At 50.2% G+C, this 19,876-nt stretch overlaps 1 protein-coding gene across 11 annotated transcripts in view; it reads right to left on the minus strand.

Moving 5' to 3' along the window:
* LOC120898325 (twitchin) overlaps positions 1–19,671 on the minus strand; it is a 36,593-nt gene extending 16,922 nt beyond the window's left edge. Inside the window, exons 1-21 of one of the 11 annotated variants that reach the window (XM_040304018.1) lie at positions 19,412–19,671; positions 14,932–15,541; positions 14,337–14,358; positions 13,692–13,854; positions 13,463–13,604; positions 12,380–12,515; positions 11,960–12,163; positions 11,314–11,615; positions 9,660–10,286; positions 8,417–9,582; positions 8,221–8,340; positions 7,833–7,871; positions 6,446–6,596; positions 5,898–6,271; positions 5,608–5,733; positions 4,844–5,540; positions 4,411–4,764; positions 2,850–4,259; positions 2,343–2,645; positions 1,129–2,022; positions 137–1,027 (exon numbers count right to left, since the gene is read on the minus strand). In XM_040304018.1, the coding sequence (XP_040159952.1) occupies positions 137–1,027; positions 1,129–2,022; positions 2,343–2,645; positions 2,850–4,259; positions 4,411–4,764; positions 4,844–5,540; positions 5,608–5,733; positions 5,898–6,271; positions 6,446–6,596; positions 7,833–7,871; positions 8,221–8,340; positions 8,417–9,582; positions 9,660–10,286; positions 11,314–11,615; positions 11,960–12,163; positions 12,380–12,515; positions 13,463–13,604; positions 13,692–13,854; positions 14,337–14,358; positions 14,932–15,241 (8,431 nt within the window). In that variant the 5' untranslated portion in view covers positions 15,242–15,541; positions 19,412–19,671. Of the gene's footprint in view, positions 1–136; positions 1,028–1,128; positions 2,023–2,342; positions 2,646–2,849; positions 4,260–4,410; positions 4,765–4,843; positions 5,541–5,607; positions 5,734–5,897; positions 6,272–6,445; positions 6,597–7,832; positions 7,963–8,220; positions 8,341–8,416; positions 9,583–9,659; positions 10,287–11,313; positions 11,616–11,959; positions 12,164–12,379; positions 12,516–13,462; positions 13,605–13,691; positions 13,855–13,982; positions 14,005–14,336; positions 14,359–14,931; positions 15,542–19,016; positions 19,164–19,411 lie in introns of those variants that run through there. The other 10 variants (XM_040304019.1, XM_040304020.1, XM_040304017.1 and 7 more) reach the window with 10 other exon arrangements.
* Between the last annotated feature and the right edge of the window lie 205 nt (positions 19,672–19,876).

Raw genomic sequence — 19,876 nt, forward strand, 5'->3', positions numbered from 1 at the left:
GGAAGTTGTTTCGGCATTTCTCAAATACACACTTCTGGCACGGACCAGACAACATCATCGCAGGTGATCGTTTTATTAGCATACAAAGCACAGAGATGGAATTCTAAACGTATTATTGACACAGCTCTATACTTACGGTAACGGTGCTTGACAGTGTGGAAGTTGGTCGGATCCGACGCCTCGCCAGTACCCGCCTTATTGATCGCACTAACACGGAACTGATACACACGCTTCTCCGGCAGATCAACCACCTTCGCACGGCACTCGGGCGAGCTGGTGGTGACCGCCGGCTCCCACTTGGACTCTCCCTTCTCCTTCTTCTCGATGAAGTAGCCCGTAATGGCGGCACCACCGTCCGAGTTGGGCCGCTTCCACTCCAGCGTGGCCGACTGGTTGTCCCAGTCGACGATGACCACATCGGTCGGTGCCTTCGGCACGTCGAACGGATTCTTCGCCACGATGTACTCCTCCGTTTCGAGCGGCTCCGATTCGCCCTCGTCGTTGATGGCCTTCACGCGGAACTTGTAGTGCTGGCCCTCCTGCAGCCCGGTCACGTCGAACTCTTCCGCATCGGCCGGCGCCTTGCCGATCGGTACCCAGCGGCCCACCTTCTGGTCGTACTTCTGCAGCTCGTAGCCGGTGATCGGTTTGCCACCATCGTCGTCCGGCTTCTTCCACTTCAGCTTGCAGCCGTTCTTGGTGACGTCCTTCACCTCCAGCGGACCCTTCGGTCGGCTCGGGCTGGACAGAATCGTAATTTCGACCTCGGCCTCATCCTGGCCGTGCTCGTTCTTCGCCTGGATCTTGTACACCGCGCTGTGCTTGCGCAGACTGTCCTTGAGCGTAAACTTGGTGTTGTAATCCTTGTTGATGATCTCGTAATTGTCATCGCCCAGGATGGGCTTCTCCTTGAAAATCCAGGTAATCTCCGGCTCGGGCTCACCCTTCACGTTCACATCGTAGTGAACCATCTTGCCGGCCCGGACGACGATCGGCTTCAAGTTGGTACGATCGATACGCGGTTTCACTGTGAAAGGAGCACCACCAACCATGGCAGTTGGATGGCAGTAGAATCAATGCTCTGGCCCTGACCTGACCTTCGACCCGCCCGCCCGCATATATACTTACGTGCACGATGCTTCACTATGTGCGACTTTGTCGCGTCCGATTCGGGCGACCGGCCAGCCTTGTTGACGGCCACGATGCGGAACTGACACTCGGTGTTTTCCTTCAGACCGTCGACCGTCGCCGACGTCTCGCCGCCATCAACCTCGCTCACGTCCTCCCAATCCTTGAAGCGGTCCTTCTTCTGGATCACGTACTTCTGGATCGGCGCACCACCGTCCGACTTCGGTGCCGTCCACTTCAGCTTGACGGACTTGTCGTCGAAGTCCACGATTTCCGGCGTGCCCGGCTTCCACGGCTCGTCGTACGGGTTCTTCGCCACGACCTCGTCCGACTCGAGCGGCTCACCGTCACCCTCGGCATTCACGCCGATCACGCGGAACTTGTACGTCGCTCCCTCGTCCAGCCCGGTGATATCCGCCTCGAGGATTTCGGGCCCACCCGTTACCGTACCGCAGCGGACCCACTTGCCGTTGCGGTTCTTCAGCTTCTCGATCTTGTACTCCAGGATCGGGCTGCCACCATCGTCGGCGGGCTTCTTCCACTTCAGCTTCAGGCCCTTCTTGGTGACGTTCGACACCTCGAGCTTGCCCTGCGGTCTGCCCGGTGCGCCCAGCACCACCAGCTCGACCGTCTCCTCGTCCTTGCCGTTCACGTTCTGGGCCACGATCTTGTACTTGCCCGTGTCCACGCGCTTCGCCTCCTTGATCGAGAAGTTCGTGTGGTAGTTGCCGTTCTCAATCTTGATGTTTTGCGTCTCGGTCAGCGGGATATCGTCGCGCCAGCTCCAGATGATCTCCGGTTCCGGTTCACCCTTGACGTCGACCGACCAGATCATCGACTTGCCGGCCTTGATGGTAATGTTCTTCAGATTGGTACGATCAATACGTGGCTTCACTGTTTCGCCATCGACGTTACGAGGGCAATGGATGGTACACAAATAACAGTTTTTTACACAGAGTGTTGTTAGTGACCTGATAAGTTTACACATGTTTGGCATCGTTTGACAGACCGCGAACATACCCGGGGGAGCAAAACTTTAGCACCGAATCGCACGCAATCGTTTACGGATACGTCACGCGATTTTGACAGCTTATCGTAATACATTTCATTTAGGCTTATTAGCATCAACAGAGTGCAACTAGAACTATAAATGTACGGAAAACACAAAAAAACACACGCACGCTGTGTTTGACGCCCTATTTTGCAACACTTACGGTTCTTGTGCTTGACGGTGTGGTTATCGCTCGGCTCGGAAGCCTTCGAGGCGCCACCCTTGTTGACGGCACGGACGCGGAACTGGTACACGACCTTTTCCTTCAGACCGTGCACCTTACCCACGCAGTCGTCGTTCTCCGTCTTCGCGCACTCGGTCCAGTCGGTGAGGAACTTGTTCTTGCACTCGATGACGTAGTGCGTGATCGGGCGACCACCATCCTTCTCGGGCTTCTCCCACTTCAGCTCCACAAAGTCTACGCCGTAGTCGTCGACAGCCGGCTTACCCGGTGCCTCGGGAGGATCTGTTTTTAATACGCGTTAAAAAGAAGCATTATCATGAAATCGGTCCTACCCCAAAAACCTTCAATCGACAGTGGCATCTTCAACTATATCAATTTTTTGTACTTTCTATCAATCAGACTATTTCAGACAATGGCTAGGCAAATAATGGAAGAGAACCACCTGTTTGTGACACAAAGCAAACACACGCAGACAGACTGGCTTACCGTACGGGTTGACCGTCTTGACGGCCAGCAGCGTTTCCAGGGGCGTCGATTCGCCCTCCTTGTTGTACGCCTTCACGCGGAACTCAAACTTGCGACCCTTCTGCAGATGCTGGAAGTCGAACGTCAGCTGATCGCCGCTGCACTCACCCGCCTGCAGCCAGGTACCGTTCTCGACGTCCATCTTTTCTAGCAGATAGCCGGTCAGCGGACAGCCGCCGGTATCTTCGGGCGGTTGCCAACTGATCACCACATGGTTGGCGCGTGCCTTCTCGATTTTGATCGGACCGATCGGTTGCGTCGGCACGTCCAGCACCAACACCTTTCCGACCGTCACAAACTCGCCGCTGCTGTTCTTCAGCCGCAGCTTGTAGTCGCCCGAATCGGAACGGACCGCGTGCCGTACCTGTATCGTGGTAGCGCCGCTTTCAACGTCGATCGTTTTCCGCTTCTCGGAATCGCATATCACCAGTATGTCATCCTTCTCCCAAACAACCTCCGGCTCGGGCTCGCCACCGTACTGCGCGTAGTAGCGTATCGTTTGGCCCTTCTTGAGCGTGATCGGCTGCAGACCCTCACCCTCAATGAACGGTTTCACGTACCGGTCGCGGATCTTGAGCGGCTCCGTGCTGTTGCTCGGCTTGCTCGCACCGCCCTGATTGACCGCTTTCACGCGGAACTCAAACGTTTCGCCCACCGTCAGCCCGCGGATGGTGAGGTTCAGCTCGGCCGCACCGACGTCGGCGTAGTGCTTCCAGTTCGCCGCCGTGTACGGTTTGTACTCCACCATGTAGCTCGTGATCGGTGCACCGCCGTCCGACTTGGGCACCTTCCACCGCAGATCGACAAAGTCCTTGTCCCAGTCGGCAATGTTGAGATCGCGCGGCGGGTCCGGCTCCGTCCACGGATCCTTGGCAATGATGTCGTTCTCCATCGCGCAGTACTCCGACTCGCCCATCTTGTTGATGGCTTTCACGCGGAACTTGTAGTGCCGGCCGGACACGAGATCGTTGCAGTTAAACTTGCACTGATCGCCCGGCGACTCCCCAATCACGTCCCAGCCGGATCGCTTGAACACGTCCTGCCGCTCGACCACGTACTTCTCCAACGGTGCACCGCCGTCGTTCTCCGGCGCCTTCCACTTGACGACACACCGCGTCTGGTAGATGCCGGTGCAGCCCAGATCCTGCGGTGGCTGCGGTATATCCTGGAACACAACATTAGTGGTATGCTCTTCCGTACCGGTGGCATTTGCCAGTTCAATCTTGTACTCGCCCGAATCCTTGAATTCGGTCTTCTTGAACTTCAGCACAAGCTTATCGTTCTCTACAACTATATCAACGTCTTCCGGTGGTACCGGTTTACCATCTTTGTACAACTTTGCCACCACCTTCGACTGGCGCGACTCACCGGCTGTGGCAAATGAAGACAAGACACATTATGTACAGTTTGCACCAAACAGAATGCGCAGCCACGAATGGTTGCAAAAAGCATTTAAATTGAGTAATGAGTAAACATGTGTGGTAGGCAAATAGAATGGTAGAACGGAACGGCGTGTACTTACTTGTGAATGGTACCTCCACTACCTTCTCCACCTTGGCAGGGGTTTCGATCTTTGGCGGCACCTCGAACTTGGGCTTCGTTTCCTTCTTGTTGATCTTCAGCGTACACTTGCTGGTGAGCGGGCCACACTCGCACCGGATCTCGCCGGCGTCGGTCAGCTCGAGCTTGTTGAAGACCAGCTGATGCGTACCGTCACCATTGTTGATGATGTCGATGCGACCATCCTTCTTCAGCTCGGTCTCGCCCAGGAAGAACGCCACATCAGCCTCCTCGTCTTGGACCTGAATATCCAGCACGAGCTTCTCGGTTTCGTTTCCAACCGTGTCGCTCAGCTTCTTCATGAACTTGTTCGGTCCTGTTGAAATAGGAGGAGGCAACAAATCTCGTTGAACAATCCGTAATTTCACACTCTTACACTATCAGCCATAACTTACGCTTGACAAAGATTTCGGCCTCCGTCTTGTCCGCATTGCTGACGCACCGATACACGCCGCTGTCCGTTTTGGCGACATCCTTCAGCACCAGCTTGTGCTTGCGGCCATCCTTCACGATCTGGACCTTGTCGCTTTCGACGATCTTCTCGTCGCCCTTGAACCACTCCACCTTACCCAGCACGTGGTCCAACTCGCAGGCCATCGTGACGGTGTCCTTCACGAACAGCTGCTGACTCTTGAGCACCTTCGTAAACTTGTAGTTGTACTCCAGGATCTTCAGCTTCGTTTCCGTCTTGTCCGGCTGCTTCTCGATCTGGCACCGGTACGTGTCCGCATCCTCGGCCGTACAGTTTTTGATGATCAGCGTCACCGTGCCGTTCAGATCCTTGCCAATGACGTACTTGTCGCTGTTCTCCAGCTTCGTCTCGCCCTTGTACCAGCTGATCGGTGCCAGCGAGTTGTCGACCGCACACTCCAGCGTGCAGTCGTGCGTCAGGAAGCCCTTCTCCGCCTTCTTCAGGTTCTTGGTGAACTTGTACACCGGGTCCGCCTCCTCCACGGTCAGGTAGGCGAAGCAGGAAATACCCGCAATCTCCAGCGTGTACTTGCCACCGTCCTCCACCTTCGGGTTGAAGATGGTACAGGTGTAGTTGTCACCGTCCGTCTTGAACTTGTACTTTGAGCCATTGAAGATTTCCTGCAAACAGAATGATTGTGCCTTAGAGAATGTTGCTCCATCGTCCTTTCTCACGCTTCATACTCACATCCTTACGTAACATCCACTTGGCCTTGGAGTTGGGTTTGGTGAACGTGGCCTCAAACACTACCTTCTTGTCTTTACCTTCCTTGCAGGTGATATCGACCAGTGGCTTCGAGAAGGTGTCTTGTTTCTGGACCATGAAGAAGATACAGAGAGAGAGTGTGTGTTCCATTAGACTCACATAGAAACTCACACACGCACACAAACGATATACACAACACTCGCAACAACGTTAATCACAAATGAGGTTGTACACCGTGTTGTTGTTGTTTGTTTGTTAGTCAAGACACATACGCGCTCCACTTTTTTCAGCTGCGGCTTCGGCTTCTCCACCTCCTTCAGATCGCCCCAGTCCGGGTCCTTCTCCTGGTTGCCCCACTTGGCGTACTTTCGCTTCTTCAGCATCGCGCGGAAGTCCATACCGCTCGCGTCCGACACGTACAGCTGCACGTCCGCACTGTCCTCGCCGTGTGCGTTCGAGACGACCACCTTGTACTTGCCCTCGTCGTTCGGCTTCACCTTGCGGATGCAGAGCGTGATCGTGTTGCTTTCACCGTCGGTGTGATGCTTGTAGCGACCACCGTCCACCAGCTCGGTAATGCCCTTGAAGAACTTCCAGGTCGGTGCGGGATTACCCTCGACCTGCACCGAGATGTAGCCGGTTTGATCTGCAAAAAATAGGGACGGGAACACCACGGATGGAACTCTCGCACTTTGCTATCGACCGTCAGCCAAGCCAAGGAAGCACTAGAAGCGGATTCACTACGATTCACTCGCAGCGTGTACTGTTGTTAGCAGCTAGGTGTAATGGCGCACAAGCGGAACGTGAGCGTTTTGCGAACCTTCTACTGCCGAGTAGCTCTCCTGGAAGTCCACGATGATGGCTGCCTTGCCTTCCTCGCCGATCGCTCGCAACGGTGTCGACGGTTGGTTGATCTTCTCATCCATATCTTGAATGCTCGGACGACGCACATCGATTGATGGTCGTCGCTTCTGCAGGGCGCCAGTTTTGCGTTTGATATTTGATATTTTTAATCGCAACCCGTCGTCAGCAAAAACCCCAGACGAGTACGATCACCATCGCAACGATTCGTCGATTCCATACCACACCATACACACCACAAGGGCGCATACACACACATAATACATCCATACATACAGTCAAACACACAAGTGATCGCGATTAGAGAAGGAAGGGAGAGAAAGATGTTCAATATTAGTGCACAACATTCTTCTGAATGCAAAAAAAAATAAATAAACGATGTATATATAATGGACATGGGAACATTCAAAATGGCTGTGTTGGCTTCCCAAACGCTTCCCAGCTCACAAAAAGCTATTGAAATACAGCTCTTACCCGAGCTCGCGGCTCGTATGTCAGTAATCAATTTTCATAATCCCACCCCTCCGATCAGCTTTCCACCTGTGCGATCCCAAATCCTGTCTAACCCGCCTCTCCTAGCACTAGCTGACACAGGCTACATGCTTCCGTCGAATCGCCAAATCGCAATTCGCCATAAATCATCACATCAAGCAAAAGTAAACACATATACACATATACCCAACCGAGAGCGACATCGACTCTCGAATGCAAGCAGCGGGCAGGGAAAAAGTAAAAACAAAATTATTCACCACCCAAGCCAGGCAGCCAATTTGCAGGCAGGAAAATAATCGAATTTCCCGCTATTTTTGCAGCTCCTGCTGCTGGTGGGTACAGGGGGTACCGTTCGAAGGGGCAGGCCAGGGAAGTAGCTCCTCCCTTTCGATTGCTTTCAGAAATCGCTACAACTTTCAACATGCGAACATTTATCTATTCTGCGATCACAGCAGGAACAGGGTGTGTTCTATTTTTGGACGCCCGCCGTCTACGGCCAGTGTCGGCACTTAAAGCACTCTGAGCTCTTGAGATGCGCGATTCGCGAACATGATGCTGGGTCCTCTCCCCACCCAATTGCTTGGGTCAGTAATAGGGGGCAAACGAAAATATTGATCGCACAACAGTTGGTAAGACGAGGCTCGCTCCTCGACCTTCCCACAGCGCTAGGTCACAACCGTTTCGTAGAATGGCAAGGTGTATGTTTACATCCGGCCATCCCCAGGCGTAATCGTTATCCATTCAGTTAGCATTTGAGTAAACAGTACACGTGTGCGTGCGGTGCAACGATCGGCAAGCAGCGTTGCCTGCGCTGCACCAGGCGGGCCAATTCACCACAACAGCCGCATATTCACCTTTCGTTCGTCGATCACTTCACCAGGCCTTAGTTTGGTCTTGGTAGATGGGGTACAGATAAAAACGGTTCGTCGAGTGTACCAGCGATACGCAGTTGAACAACGAGGATAAGTAACAAGAAGAGTAGAACTGTTAGGGACACAAAGTCAAGTCGTTTCAGGGCGTCGAAACGGTAACATTGAGCGGTAAAACAACCCAACGCAAGCGATTGCTGCGGGTGGGGTTTACACTTATTTTTACCACAGACGATGTAGAAGGTGCATTTTGTTGTTGTTGGTTGAGTAAACAGTACCACAGTAAATGTACACGAAAAGGTAGGATGTAACACACACTTGGAACAAATGGTTCCTTAGAATCTGTAGAGATATGGTTCACACTATTACTTACATCATCGTTGATTAGCAAACTTGGGCGACGATCGTCCATGAAGGAACCACGACGGCTGCCCTTGTCGCGGATGATTTCGATGCTTGGAGCTTCCAAGCCTTTCTGGGCAGGGGCGGGTTCCTGAAAGTTGCGGAAAAAAACCACTCATGAAATCCGCTGTGCAACGCTTAGTACACAAAGGGTGCGCTAGTCTTACCTCCTTGATCTTCGGTATCGATCCCCGACGATCCTCCTCGACCTTGATCTGGATCTTCTCCTCCTTCTTCGTTTCGACCTTCTTCGCCTCCTCGACCTTGATTTCGATCTTCTCCGGCTGCTCGACCTTCTTCAGCTCCACCTTCTTCTCCTCCACCTTAGCCTCCGACGCTCGTCGCTCGACCTTCTTGAGCTCCACCTTCTCGCCCTCGATCTTCAGCTCGGCCTCCTTGCGCTCGACCTTCTTCAGCTCAGCCTTCTTCTCTTCCACCTTCAGCTCGCCCTCCTTGCGCTCCACCTTCTTGAGCTGCACCTTCTGCTCCTCCACCTTCAGCTCGGTCTCCTTCCTCTCCACCTTCTTCAGCTTCACCTTCTCCTCCTCGGCCTGCTTGTCCAGGTCCTGCTTGTCGACCTTCTTCAGCTGCACCTTCTCCTCCTCGGTCTTCTCCTCCTCCACCTTCTTGGCCACCTTCTTCAGCTCCACCTTCTCCTCCTTCTTCTCCTCCTCCTCGACCTTCTTGGCCGGTTTCTTCTTCGGTTTTTCCTCGTCCTTCGGCTTCGGTTTGGCAATCACCTTCACCTTGCACTCGCACTCGTCGCTCTGGGTGTCATTGCTAATAGAGACCTTGTACGAACCGGCGTCCTCTACGGTTACGTTCTTGACCACTAGCTTAGCCATGCGCCCGGTGAACTCCTGGATGACCGTTTCGCTCGCCTTCAGGATCGTTTTGTTCTTCATCCAGTATACCTTGAAGTGCCGGTCGGGTTGTGCCAAACCGGCCGCAAGCGTCAGATCGCCGCCCTCGTCCACCTCCACATCCTTGAATTTGGCATCGATGATCGGTTTCGTTGCGGGCGGTTTCTCGAACACGATGTCCTTGATCTCGATCACCTGCGACGTCGCCTGGCCCTTATCGTTCTTGGCCACCAGCTTGTAGGCACCGAAGTCGGCCTCGCTCAAACCGACGATGTTGAGCTTGACCGAGAACTCGCCCTCGCGCGTTTCCTCGATCTTGATCATGTGCCGGTGCGTCTCTTTGATCACGGTAGTCTCCTTCATCCAGACACACTCTGGCTTGAAGCGGGACGCGACCGAACACTCGATTGAAGCGGTACGCTTCTTAATGTTCGTAACTAGTTTCGGTTTTTCCTTTATCACCGGAATAACTGGAAGGTAAGATGGAAATAGTTTGTTAGTACCCTTTTAATGCAGTAGCTTCCAACGCACATCACCCGCAACTTACTCTCAATGTTGAGGATTAAATTAGCATTTAACTCTCCGAGAATATTCTTGATGTTGCACTTGTACGTGCCAGAGTCCTCCGTCTGTGGATCCTTCAGTACGAGCGTGATATGATAGACGTCCTTCTCCTGCGTCATCGTCATCTTCAGCTTCGACGTTTCCTGCAGCAGGCGGCTCTCCCGCGTCCAGGTGATGTCCGGCTTGATGTCGGTCTTCACCTTGCACTCCATGCGCACCAGCTTGCCGTTGTCCAGCGAGACGATGTGCGGCTTCTCCACGAAGATGGGCGCGTTCTTGGTCGTCTCCTGTTCCGCCTCGATGTTCAGGTTGAGCGTCGCGCTGCTCTCGCCAAACTCGTTGCTGATGATGCACGAGTAGCTGCCGCCATCGTCCGCGTTCGGATCCTTGATGTTGAGCGTCAGCTCGTACGTGTCCTCGTCCACGGTTTTCACCTCCAGCGCGACCTTGCTGGACGATGTCACCTCCTGCTTCTTTCGCATCCACTTGACGGTCGGTTTCGGTTTCGATCTACATCTACACTTCATCGTTATCAGCGTGCCCAGCTTGTTCGGTATGATCTTCGGCTTCTCCACAAACGACGGTGCAAATCCGCGCTCATTTTCATTCGCTTCAGGGTTGAACACAGCAAGAGGGGTGAATACGTTTTGCAAGTGTAACAGAAAAAGTAAGTGAGTATGAATTATATGCACTAAACATTACGCCGACGGCACGTCAGCAAACGGAAGCAAATCTCGAAGCAGTTACAAATCGAAAGGTTAGCAACAAACGCTAACTAACAGCTGCTACGCTACAAGCAAACTCAAGATCACTCAGTTACGGTACGATGAACGTTTTCATACAAGTCTACATTATGAAGCTAAGCGGCCATTCCGGGTGCAGCCATAAGCAGTTGCTCTCTATTAGTAGCCGTACATGATGCTGAAAGATCGTGAACAATCTTTGCTTGCTATCGTAATAACATGATCTTTTTTTTATTTTTTGAAGTAATGGAATCAACTTTATGCCTCTTTTTTGTTGTTAAGTCCTCTTTTTTACAAAAAAAAGTCCAAAATAGATAAGGAGACGTCTGAAATGGTAGATTACTCACACCTTGCAGACCGAATAGTTTGACTCAGAAGTTCAACAAAAAGGAATCAGAAAATGCACCTACACTCTGCAAACTCTGACTTTGTGCAAAGAGGAACAGATCGTACTGAAGAAAACGTACTGCGGCGCACGAACATTAGACGATCATGCCGTACGCGGTCAAGAGTAAAGACACCACGACAACGCTGTGTAGCAAAACAAAAACCAGCAAAACCTAGCAATACACAGTAGTGTAAACGTAGTAGATTTGCGAAAAGTACACGGGCAAGAAACACGAACACGAAACATACTATAGATAGATATAACAGGGCACGAAAACAAACGGTAACAAAATCACAAAACACAGCACCACGAAACACGCGTAAGAGAAACAAAATATAACACAGGTGGCACAAGACAACAAAAGTAGTGCAATGATATTAAGTAGAGAGGTAAAACAGAAACGAAAAAACAAAAACAAAGCAAAAACAACCAGTGAACGCAACACGGGGTTTTTGGTTTGTTTTGCTTAGAAGGTAGATATAAGAAAACCAGGAACGTCGAAATACCTTTGAAGTTAAGCGTAATGTGTGCATTACTTTCCCCGAACGGGTTGAAAGCATGGCAGCGGTAGATGCCTCCGTCATTGGCGGTCGGTAGCGAGATCTGCAGTGTGAGCAGGTAGGTATCGATGGAAATGGCCTTCCGCAGGATCTTGAATCGTTCGCCATCCTCGATACGGTCCTGACCATGATACCAGGTAATGTCCGCAACCGGCATTGCCTCCAAAATGCATTCCATCGAAAGCACGTCACCCTTCTGGGAGATGGTGGGCTTCTGTGGGAATCGGGGTGGTTTACCCTCCGGGTTTCTGTACGACACAGACGAAAAAACACGAATGCAAAACGTTGGAAGTGGGGTGTGTGTGCGTGTTTGTGTGTTTTTATTAGTCAAAAACTCTTCTTGTAGAAAGAAAGAGGTTGAGACAGGGTGTTGAGACGATTCCATTGGAACATCTTTATCAGAAATCATCGACCATGGAGCATCGAAATGTAAGAGAGCTCAGTAACTCTTTCAACTAGTAAAGTTCAAAACAACGAGACCATTCTAGCCTCATCTAAGTGAGAGGACTCCGTCCCAGTGCGTACAATACAAGACCCCGAATGAAATCGTTCAACCACCATTGTCGACAACCCTCCGTCAGCGCACACTTACATCAGTTTCGAGCTGGAATCAAAGTTCAGATTGATAACAGCCGTCGAGTCGCCGTGCTTATTCTTTGCTAGCACACTGTACACACCCCGGTCTAGCTGCTTCACGTCCTTGATCGTGAAGCGGATCAAGTAGCAGTGATTTTGGTCCTCCTCGACCTCACTGCTGAACCTGCCAGCCATGGCAATCTCGTTCTTTTCATGGAACCTGCGATGTACAGTGCCACAAATTGATAGGGAGAACAGTCAGAATTAAAACATTGCAACGCTACTCTTGCTTGCAGGTCTCGTTACGGATGCGACCGGGAATACTGCCGCGGTCCGGAGGATCTTTTCAAACGGGATCTACGAGCAGTATTAGCGGTAGTATTTTGGAATAGATAGAATTTGAAAAAAAGGAAAAACAAAAACGTTCGACACTTGCCATGTATAGCTTGGCTTTGGATCGCCAATACATCTACACTCAAATATTATATTCTTGCCGTCGTCCGATTGTCGTGTGACAGGTCGATCTGTAAAAGCAGGCTTGAAGCCATCCGCCGGTACTGGGACTTCCTCACCTATACGGGAAGGGACGGAAAAATGAGTTGACGTTGTAGTTGACGTTTGCGTAGACAGAGGAGAGGGGGAAATAAACAGAGAAAGAGAGAGAGACATACACACACAGACAGACAGAGACACACATACATATCGTGTACCGAAACCGAAACCTTTGTTGTTTGCTTGATACAAAACATTTCTTGATCTTTGGGTGGGCAACAACGAACGTTGTTGAAACCACCGAATCATACCGAAAACCGTTATCATGTTTGTCTTCTACCGACACATCTCGATTGAATTGTACTTCTGTCATTCTCGATTGGTTCAGACCGATCTTGTTTGATCTTCTTGAATTGTGTTTACACAATTGATCGGTCTGATGTACTTTTTAAGATCTTCCATTTCGTTTGCAAAGCATTTACACCTTTCCTGACTAGCGGAGAGTGTGTACCTTTGTTTTACAGAGTCCGATTTAGTTGTTACGATAGCAATGATATTTGTGAATACTATGCTTTCTCCCACTTTTCACTTCAATGAATGAAGCTAACCATATATGAGTGTGATAATGAGGAAATGAATTTACACAGAGATGGAAACGATGCGTGGTGTGAAGATGATGAACCTGCCATATTAAAACATGTGCATCCGGTATGCTAACGATGTAGTAAACGAACTATCTACAACATCAACGAAACGATTATGAAAGGTCTGGAACGAAACTGATGCTGACTGATATAAGTGTGATGATGAACATGAAGTTGTCAAGTTGTGAATGTATTTGTGAACATGTGATGATGGCTGGCAATGGCACACGAAAACTTAACCCTTACAATCAAAATGATAAAACATAATTAGGGAAACAAAAGGCTGCGAATGGAATATTGAGCACTGTAGAGTTGGAAAAAATAGGTTGTGTCAAATACCAGAAGGCTTTGGCGCTTTTGCCGCCAGGGAACGCTATACTCACTGTCGAAGTTCAGGCTGATCGTTGCACTCGACTCTCCGAGCTCGTTTTTGGCTGTCACCTTGTATTTACCCGAATCTTCGAACGTCACATTATCGACCTCTAGGGTGGCACGGTACAGTGTACCGTCATTTTGTACTTTAAACTGGAATTGGGGTACAATGGAAACAAAGTCAGCTATTAGACGTCCTATTCTTCCAAGGCCAACAGCGTACGATCATGCCAACATTACCTTATGCCTCGGTGTATTATCGATAACCTTACTGTTGTGTGACCACCTGATCTGTGGCTTCGGGTCAGCCTTAATTTCGCACTCGAAAATGAGTCGTTTGCCATCGTTCTCCTGCTTGATGGAGGGCTTCTTGATGAACGTCGGTGCCACACCGTCGATTTGCCTGCGTAAAGTCGGGGAGAGAGAATTGCACGTTGTGTCAATAAAACACCACCACCAGGATGCCACGGTTTCGAGTACAAGAGAATTCAAACAACTGGCTGGAAACACACACGAAGCGTTTATACGTACCGCTCCTTGCGCTCTACTTTCTCTGTGGTTGTCACCCATCACAGTCGCAGGTGTTGCAGGTTGGTGTGGGCAGTGAAGTTAGTGGCGCAAACGCGAAACCAGAGTGCGTAGTAAAAGGCGTAATAAGAAAATAGTTTGGAAGCGCATTGATTAATATCAAAAAAAGCAATAGGAGCAGTTTCTCTTTTTGTGTAAGGTTTGTTGTATCTTTTTCACACACACAAAAGAGGATAACATTTGCGGAGATCGAGGCAGGACGTAACGATTGCACGGCACAACAATGAACAAACAAACGTAAAAACACATAACTACAGTCCGAAACGACAGATAGATTGCAATGGACGGTACACTTACTTTTCAACAGGTTCATCAGCAGCTATGGTTGAATTTTGAACACAACAAGACACGTACATGAACACGATATGGTGGATGGGAAAACGAGAACAGAGGAAATATTGACATGTTAATAGAGGAGTACCAACTGACACTGGTGCTACGGCTTGCAGCAATAGCAATATAGAGAGAGAGAGATCGTTGTGTGCAGAATAAACTGTTTACAGGTGGTGAATTTTTGTGTTTAAAATGAATCGTGAACATTATGTGTTTACTTTACTGTGAAGGTTTTAACATTTAAATCAATTTGTTAAATTGAACACGAATGCCATCGATATCAAAGACTCGGGTCCTGTTGTTGGCCCGCGATAGTTAGAGTTCACCTGCATTCGAAAAACGCTCGCTCAACTGTTCTAAAAATAGAGCAGACATTGCGCGGACGATCAAGGGACGCGGATCAACAAATCATGAATGGATCACGATACATTTTAGCACTCATTCACCGAAACCACACCCGCACGCTATTTGCGTCACGCGCGGGTCATGAACACCGAATAAAGAAGACGTGGAAGAGCGGGAGGAGAAACACCCCCAACCCAAATCGGGTCCTACTTACGGCTGAAGTTCAGATTGATCGATGCGGAAACCTCGCCCATCCGATTCTTGGCCTTCACCTTGTACAGTCCGGCATCGGTATCGATGACGTCGTCGAGCTCGAGCACCACGAAGTACTTGTTCTCGCCGAACGATTGGATCTTGAACTTGGTGCGCGCGTTCTCGGACAGCAGCTCCTCGCTGCGGTACCATTCGATGGTCGGTTTCGGCTTCGCCACCAGCTGACACTCGAATATCAACCGGTTGCCGTCGTCCTCCTGGCGCAGCTGCGGCTTTTGCGTGAAGCTGGGCGCGAAATCATGGTCGGCCATGGTTTTTGTTTGTTGCTGCGGTGGATACGGGACCACCACCACCCTCGGGCGAAAGTTTCCGGGACGGGGGGTTTTTGTTTTCCTGGTGCGCTCAGACTAACGCTTCCCTACCAACCACTCTCCTCCACTCTGCTCTTACGGGGGAAGGATTCTGCTCCTGCAGCAGCGTTGGATTTCGTTGCTCCTGGTTTCACTTCTTCGTAGCGTGTGTTTTCGTGTCACAGTGGCACCAGCATGTGGGCGAAAAAGGCGCGTTTTTCGCACACGGAATGGCTTTCTCTATCGCGCGTCAGTCGCTGACTGCTCGTGGTCAGCACATGGAAATAGAAGGAAGAAAAAAAGACGCACATGGAAAGATTCCATCAGTCGCTGCATTTAACCTGCATAAGCAACGCTTATGACTAATCGACGGATGCTTCTAGCGATCAGTTCACCCTCCCCTTAAGCAATCCGTTTCCAACCCACGTATACGTATTGCAAAAATAGACGGCCGCTAAAGAACGGACAGCACACCTTGGCAGCAGTGGCAGTACCGTGCCGATCACTTGACCGGAACGATGCGATCTTACGAGCAAAACAAACACTTGTGTGTACACTATGCTCTCGTTTGTGTGTGTATTTTTTCCCGCCAGTGGAAGTAAGAAGTGGTGAAGAAAACCTCCCGTTTTCCCGCAACACGATGGGGGGGTTAGTAGCTACATACCACCGGGGCTTATTCATAAGCCAAAGTGGAACCTATTATTAGGACGGTCAGCAGGAAAAATATGTTCCCCCTCATCCCCCATCGTTCGAAACCCTCCTCTTCGAACAGAAAACATCCTCTTGCAAATAAGGTGGCTGACTAAGTATAGAAGAAATGTTTGCACGGACAGCGCGCGGCCCTAAAAATAAAGCGTTATTCCCACACACTGGCTGACGGACAGATGGATTGTGTTTCAGAGTGCAACGGGGCATCGCTTCTTCTTTTTTTATTTTGGTGCTGTTTTCAACGAAAAGCAAACATGCTTGATGGTGGTGTCATGCAAAGGGGCAAGGTAAACATTAAACAGAGGATTATCCTGTCCCTCGTTGAAAGTAACGTAAATATTGCAAATTGCTTACACGTCATCGAATAACACGTTGGCCAAACTGGGTTGGAATTTGAAAGTGAGCAACACAGACATGAATATGAAATGCTCGCATTACACAATGCATTCGAAGGTTCTATAATTAGCCGCGTTGGCTATTGTTGGAGTGGCGGGCTGCTGATCAGATTGTCCATGTGTGTAGTGCTCCTACACACCTTGGTGCTATTTTTGCATTACAAAATCAGTTTTTTTTAAAGCAGAATCACATGCAATTCTTTTGCTGCTGAGTCAACCAGCAAACCGCCGCACTAGGTAAGCCGCCCTGCTGCCGCACGGCAGGTTTGCATGATTTCCCTAAAGATGGCGCTCACTCTCTCTCTCTCTCCAGAGATCATAATACCAGTAAACGAAATGGAAGACACAAATCAATTTTTGTGGGAAAAATGGCAAAAAATGTGTTAATAATTGCCTTTAATATCTTCTCCCATTGCTTTCTTCCGCAAGATGGTTTATCATTACAACAGTGGTACACTAATGGACCACTACTAAAGCTAGCCACGAACACTTTCCCCTTAGCAGTTGTCTACACACTTAAACAATATTGCGAAATTGTTACTAATGCCAACGTCCAATTTGAAAGACGATTATTGAACAGACGTTCATTCCTATTATTTCAGAACTTCAGGAACACTATTAAAAGCTTACTATTTACACCACTTAAACATGTACTTTTGTGCCCAACAACTCACTACGAGCTTGACAAGAACGAACAACTACATTTGCTGGCTACCACTTTCATGGAAACGGCCTGGTGTGCGTGCATGCGTTTGTCTATTCATAGCATCACTTGCGGCAAATTGGAAAACTCGCCCAGCCTTAGCGCACACCGCCCGCGCCTAACCCTGACACACTATTTCCACCGCCACGAAGCGTCCTTCGCGGTCCGATCTTGGCTGTCTGTCACCGAGAAATCGCTGTGCAGTGTTCCGCCCACTCAAGATTCAGCGGTTCCTCGTCACGGTCACCATCACGATTGGTGATGTTTCGCTCATTAGACCACGGTGCAGCCAGTGGGCACCTTGCTGCTGCTGCTTCTTCGGCCGAAGGACATTTTTCCTTCTTTCCCCTCAAAGCAACCACACACACACACACACACACTTTGTTGCGCCAAAGGAGAAGAAATATTTTAATCATCTACCATTTCAGCAGACATGCTCTCTAGCGCGGCGAATGTCACACCGTTCCTGTCACTCACACACGCGGCGGTCGGCAGCAGCACCGCAACCTTGAACAATTTTGAATCCACAAACCGCAACGGCAATATATAAATTTGCGAATAAAAATCGTGTGTCGTGTCTGTGCTTCTTTTTTTTGCTGTTAGTATCATTTCCATCCTTCGCACAATTTCATCACAATTTCACCACTGCGGCTGCGACATGTTTTTTTTTATATATATTTATGCGTGTACTACCGCGCCACCATAACCGAATCCGACGTCCTTTTACCGCAGCAGAAGAAGAAAACGGGGCGGAAATTTTGAACACTACAAACGCACACACACACACATTTACAGATCCACTGCGGCTTGTGATGAAGCGCCAAATTCTACAACTTTCTCCCCAGGCCGTAACGATGGGAGGAGGGGGCTGACGGGGGCTTCCGAAACTTTACAGCTTCGATCTGCTCAACCCTGCTGCTTCGACCGACTTTCGAACGGCCCATGCCCCAAACCGCCACGAGTTTTCCCTTGCGCCTACCCTGACGGGTGGGGGCCCCGTTATTTATAGACATTTTTTCAGTTTTTCTTCTATTTTTACCCCGTGCCCGTGCACACTCTGTTTCGCGCGCTGCCTCACGAGAGAAATCCTTCGCGCGCGCGATCGGCCGCCAGCCGGATCCGGTTGCACCCCTTCACACGGGACCCTGGGCGCATTTCTTCATCCGACCGTGTTTACTTGTACGTGCGACGTGAAGAATTCGAGGGCTGACACCAGCAGAGGCTCACACCAAAAAACTAGCGCAAAGCTTGGGACGGCAAAGACGGGGACTATATGGGAACGAAACCGAACGACGGTATAGACGACGTTCTTCCCATTCTGTGCGATTTTTTGGGACACACACACACGCACTAACACACACACACACACTCGCACACGATGAGGTCAAAAAAAGACGAGAGGGTTCACGATCGTATCTCAGCCCCGCCAACACACCACAACCACCATCACAACATTATATAACCGGCAATGGGGAGGTGGAAAAGAAGATCACTTAACGGCTGCAAGAAGCTTTTAATGGGGGATCCGGCTCGGAACGACTTTTTTGCTTCGAAATATTTCATCACTGCCATCCTGTTCTTCGCTTGGGTGGCACAACATTTATTGATGGTAAAAGAACACGATCACCACTGGGGTCGTTCGGTGGCGCGCCGAAAGCGGCAGAACGTTTCTAGAACGCGTACTCCATTTCCATCCAACGCCCACTCGAGGTGGGGGTACAGTTTTCACAACCGTTTTTCGTGCACCAAATTGCCGTTCGCAAGTCGTTTATTTTCTTCGCCCACTCAGAAAAGCACACACACACACACCAGAGCACAGAAGCATACACCATGGATTCATTCGGCCCGAAACTTTTACAACGCGAACGGAATTTGCAAAATCCACCTCGCGCAACCAAAAAAAAACAAGCAATTTGTGAACATTTCTTACTATATTTCCCTGCACCTGTGTTTTTCTCTCCTCTCCTGTGTACTTTTCCCCCCTTTTGCGAAACGAAGAAGAACGGTTGGACGGTCGCGCCACACGCGCACACGCGAACTGCTTACTTTCACTTCTCCTGCTCGACTGGCCGGTCCCTAGCGGGTCGGCTATTTTTCTACTATCGACACGGACACACACACACCGGCTCGTGTCTTTTTTCGGCTGCTTCGGGTTTTTCCCCACTCCCACCCGACTTTCCACCCTACCGCCCCATTCAGGCGTGTATTCAATTTTCAATTATTTTCACCGAACCAACACACACACACACACAAGGAGAGAACACAGCTCGTGAAACCAACCCCTTTTTTCTCCTTCGACGACACGAATGACGCAATGACACTTACAGGGCAGAAATCCAATCGAAGTGATCCTGCTGTGCTCCCACGGCACACGTATCCAATCTGTCTCTCACGGATATCCACACACACACTTATACACGCACACACTTGCTGCTTTGAGGGGGAGGATTTTTCACGCTCCCCTAGTAGTAGTAGTAGGCTGGTAGTAGAAGATGCTGCTGGTAGCGCTGCGACCCAAAACGATGCGCGCTTTCGGCGTGAGTTTCACTCGTCGACTGATCGGACCTGCACACGGGGCAACACTGAACGCCAGCCACCACGGTGTGAGCTGGCAGCAGAAGAGAAAGAAGAGAAAATGAAAAAGAAACCAACACGCACGAGTCTGCGCCCCACGGGTACGGTGCGCTGCGTTCGAAATGTTGTGTGCGCGCCTGCGAGGATCGCGATTAAGTAATGGCCAAAGTGCCTAAAATTAGACACCACTTTCCAATGGACGGCGCGCGCGAATCA

Source organism: Anopheles arabiensis, chromosome 2 (genome assembly GCF_016920715.1).
Source record: "Anopheles arabiensis isolate DONGOLA chromosome 2, AaraD3, whole genome shotgun sequence".
Lineage (NCBI taxonomy): Eukaryota > Metazoa > Arthropoda > Insecta > Diptera > Culicidae > Anopheles > Anopheles arabiensis.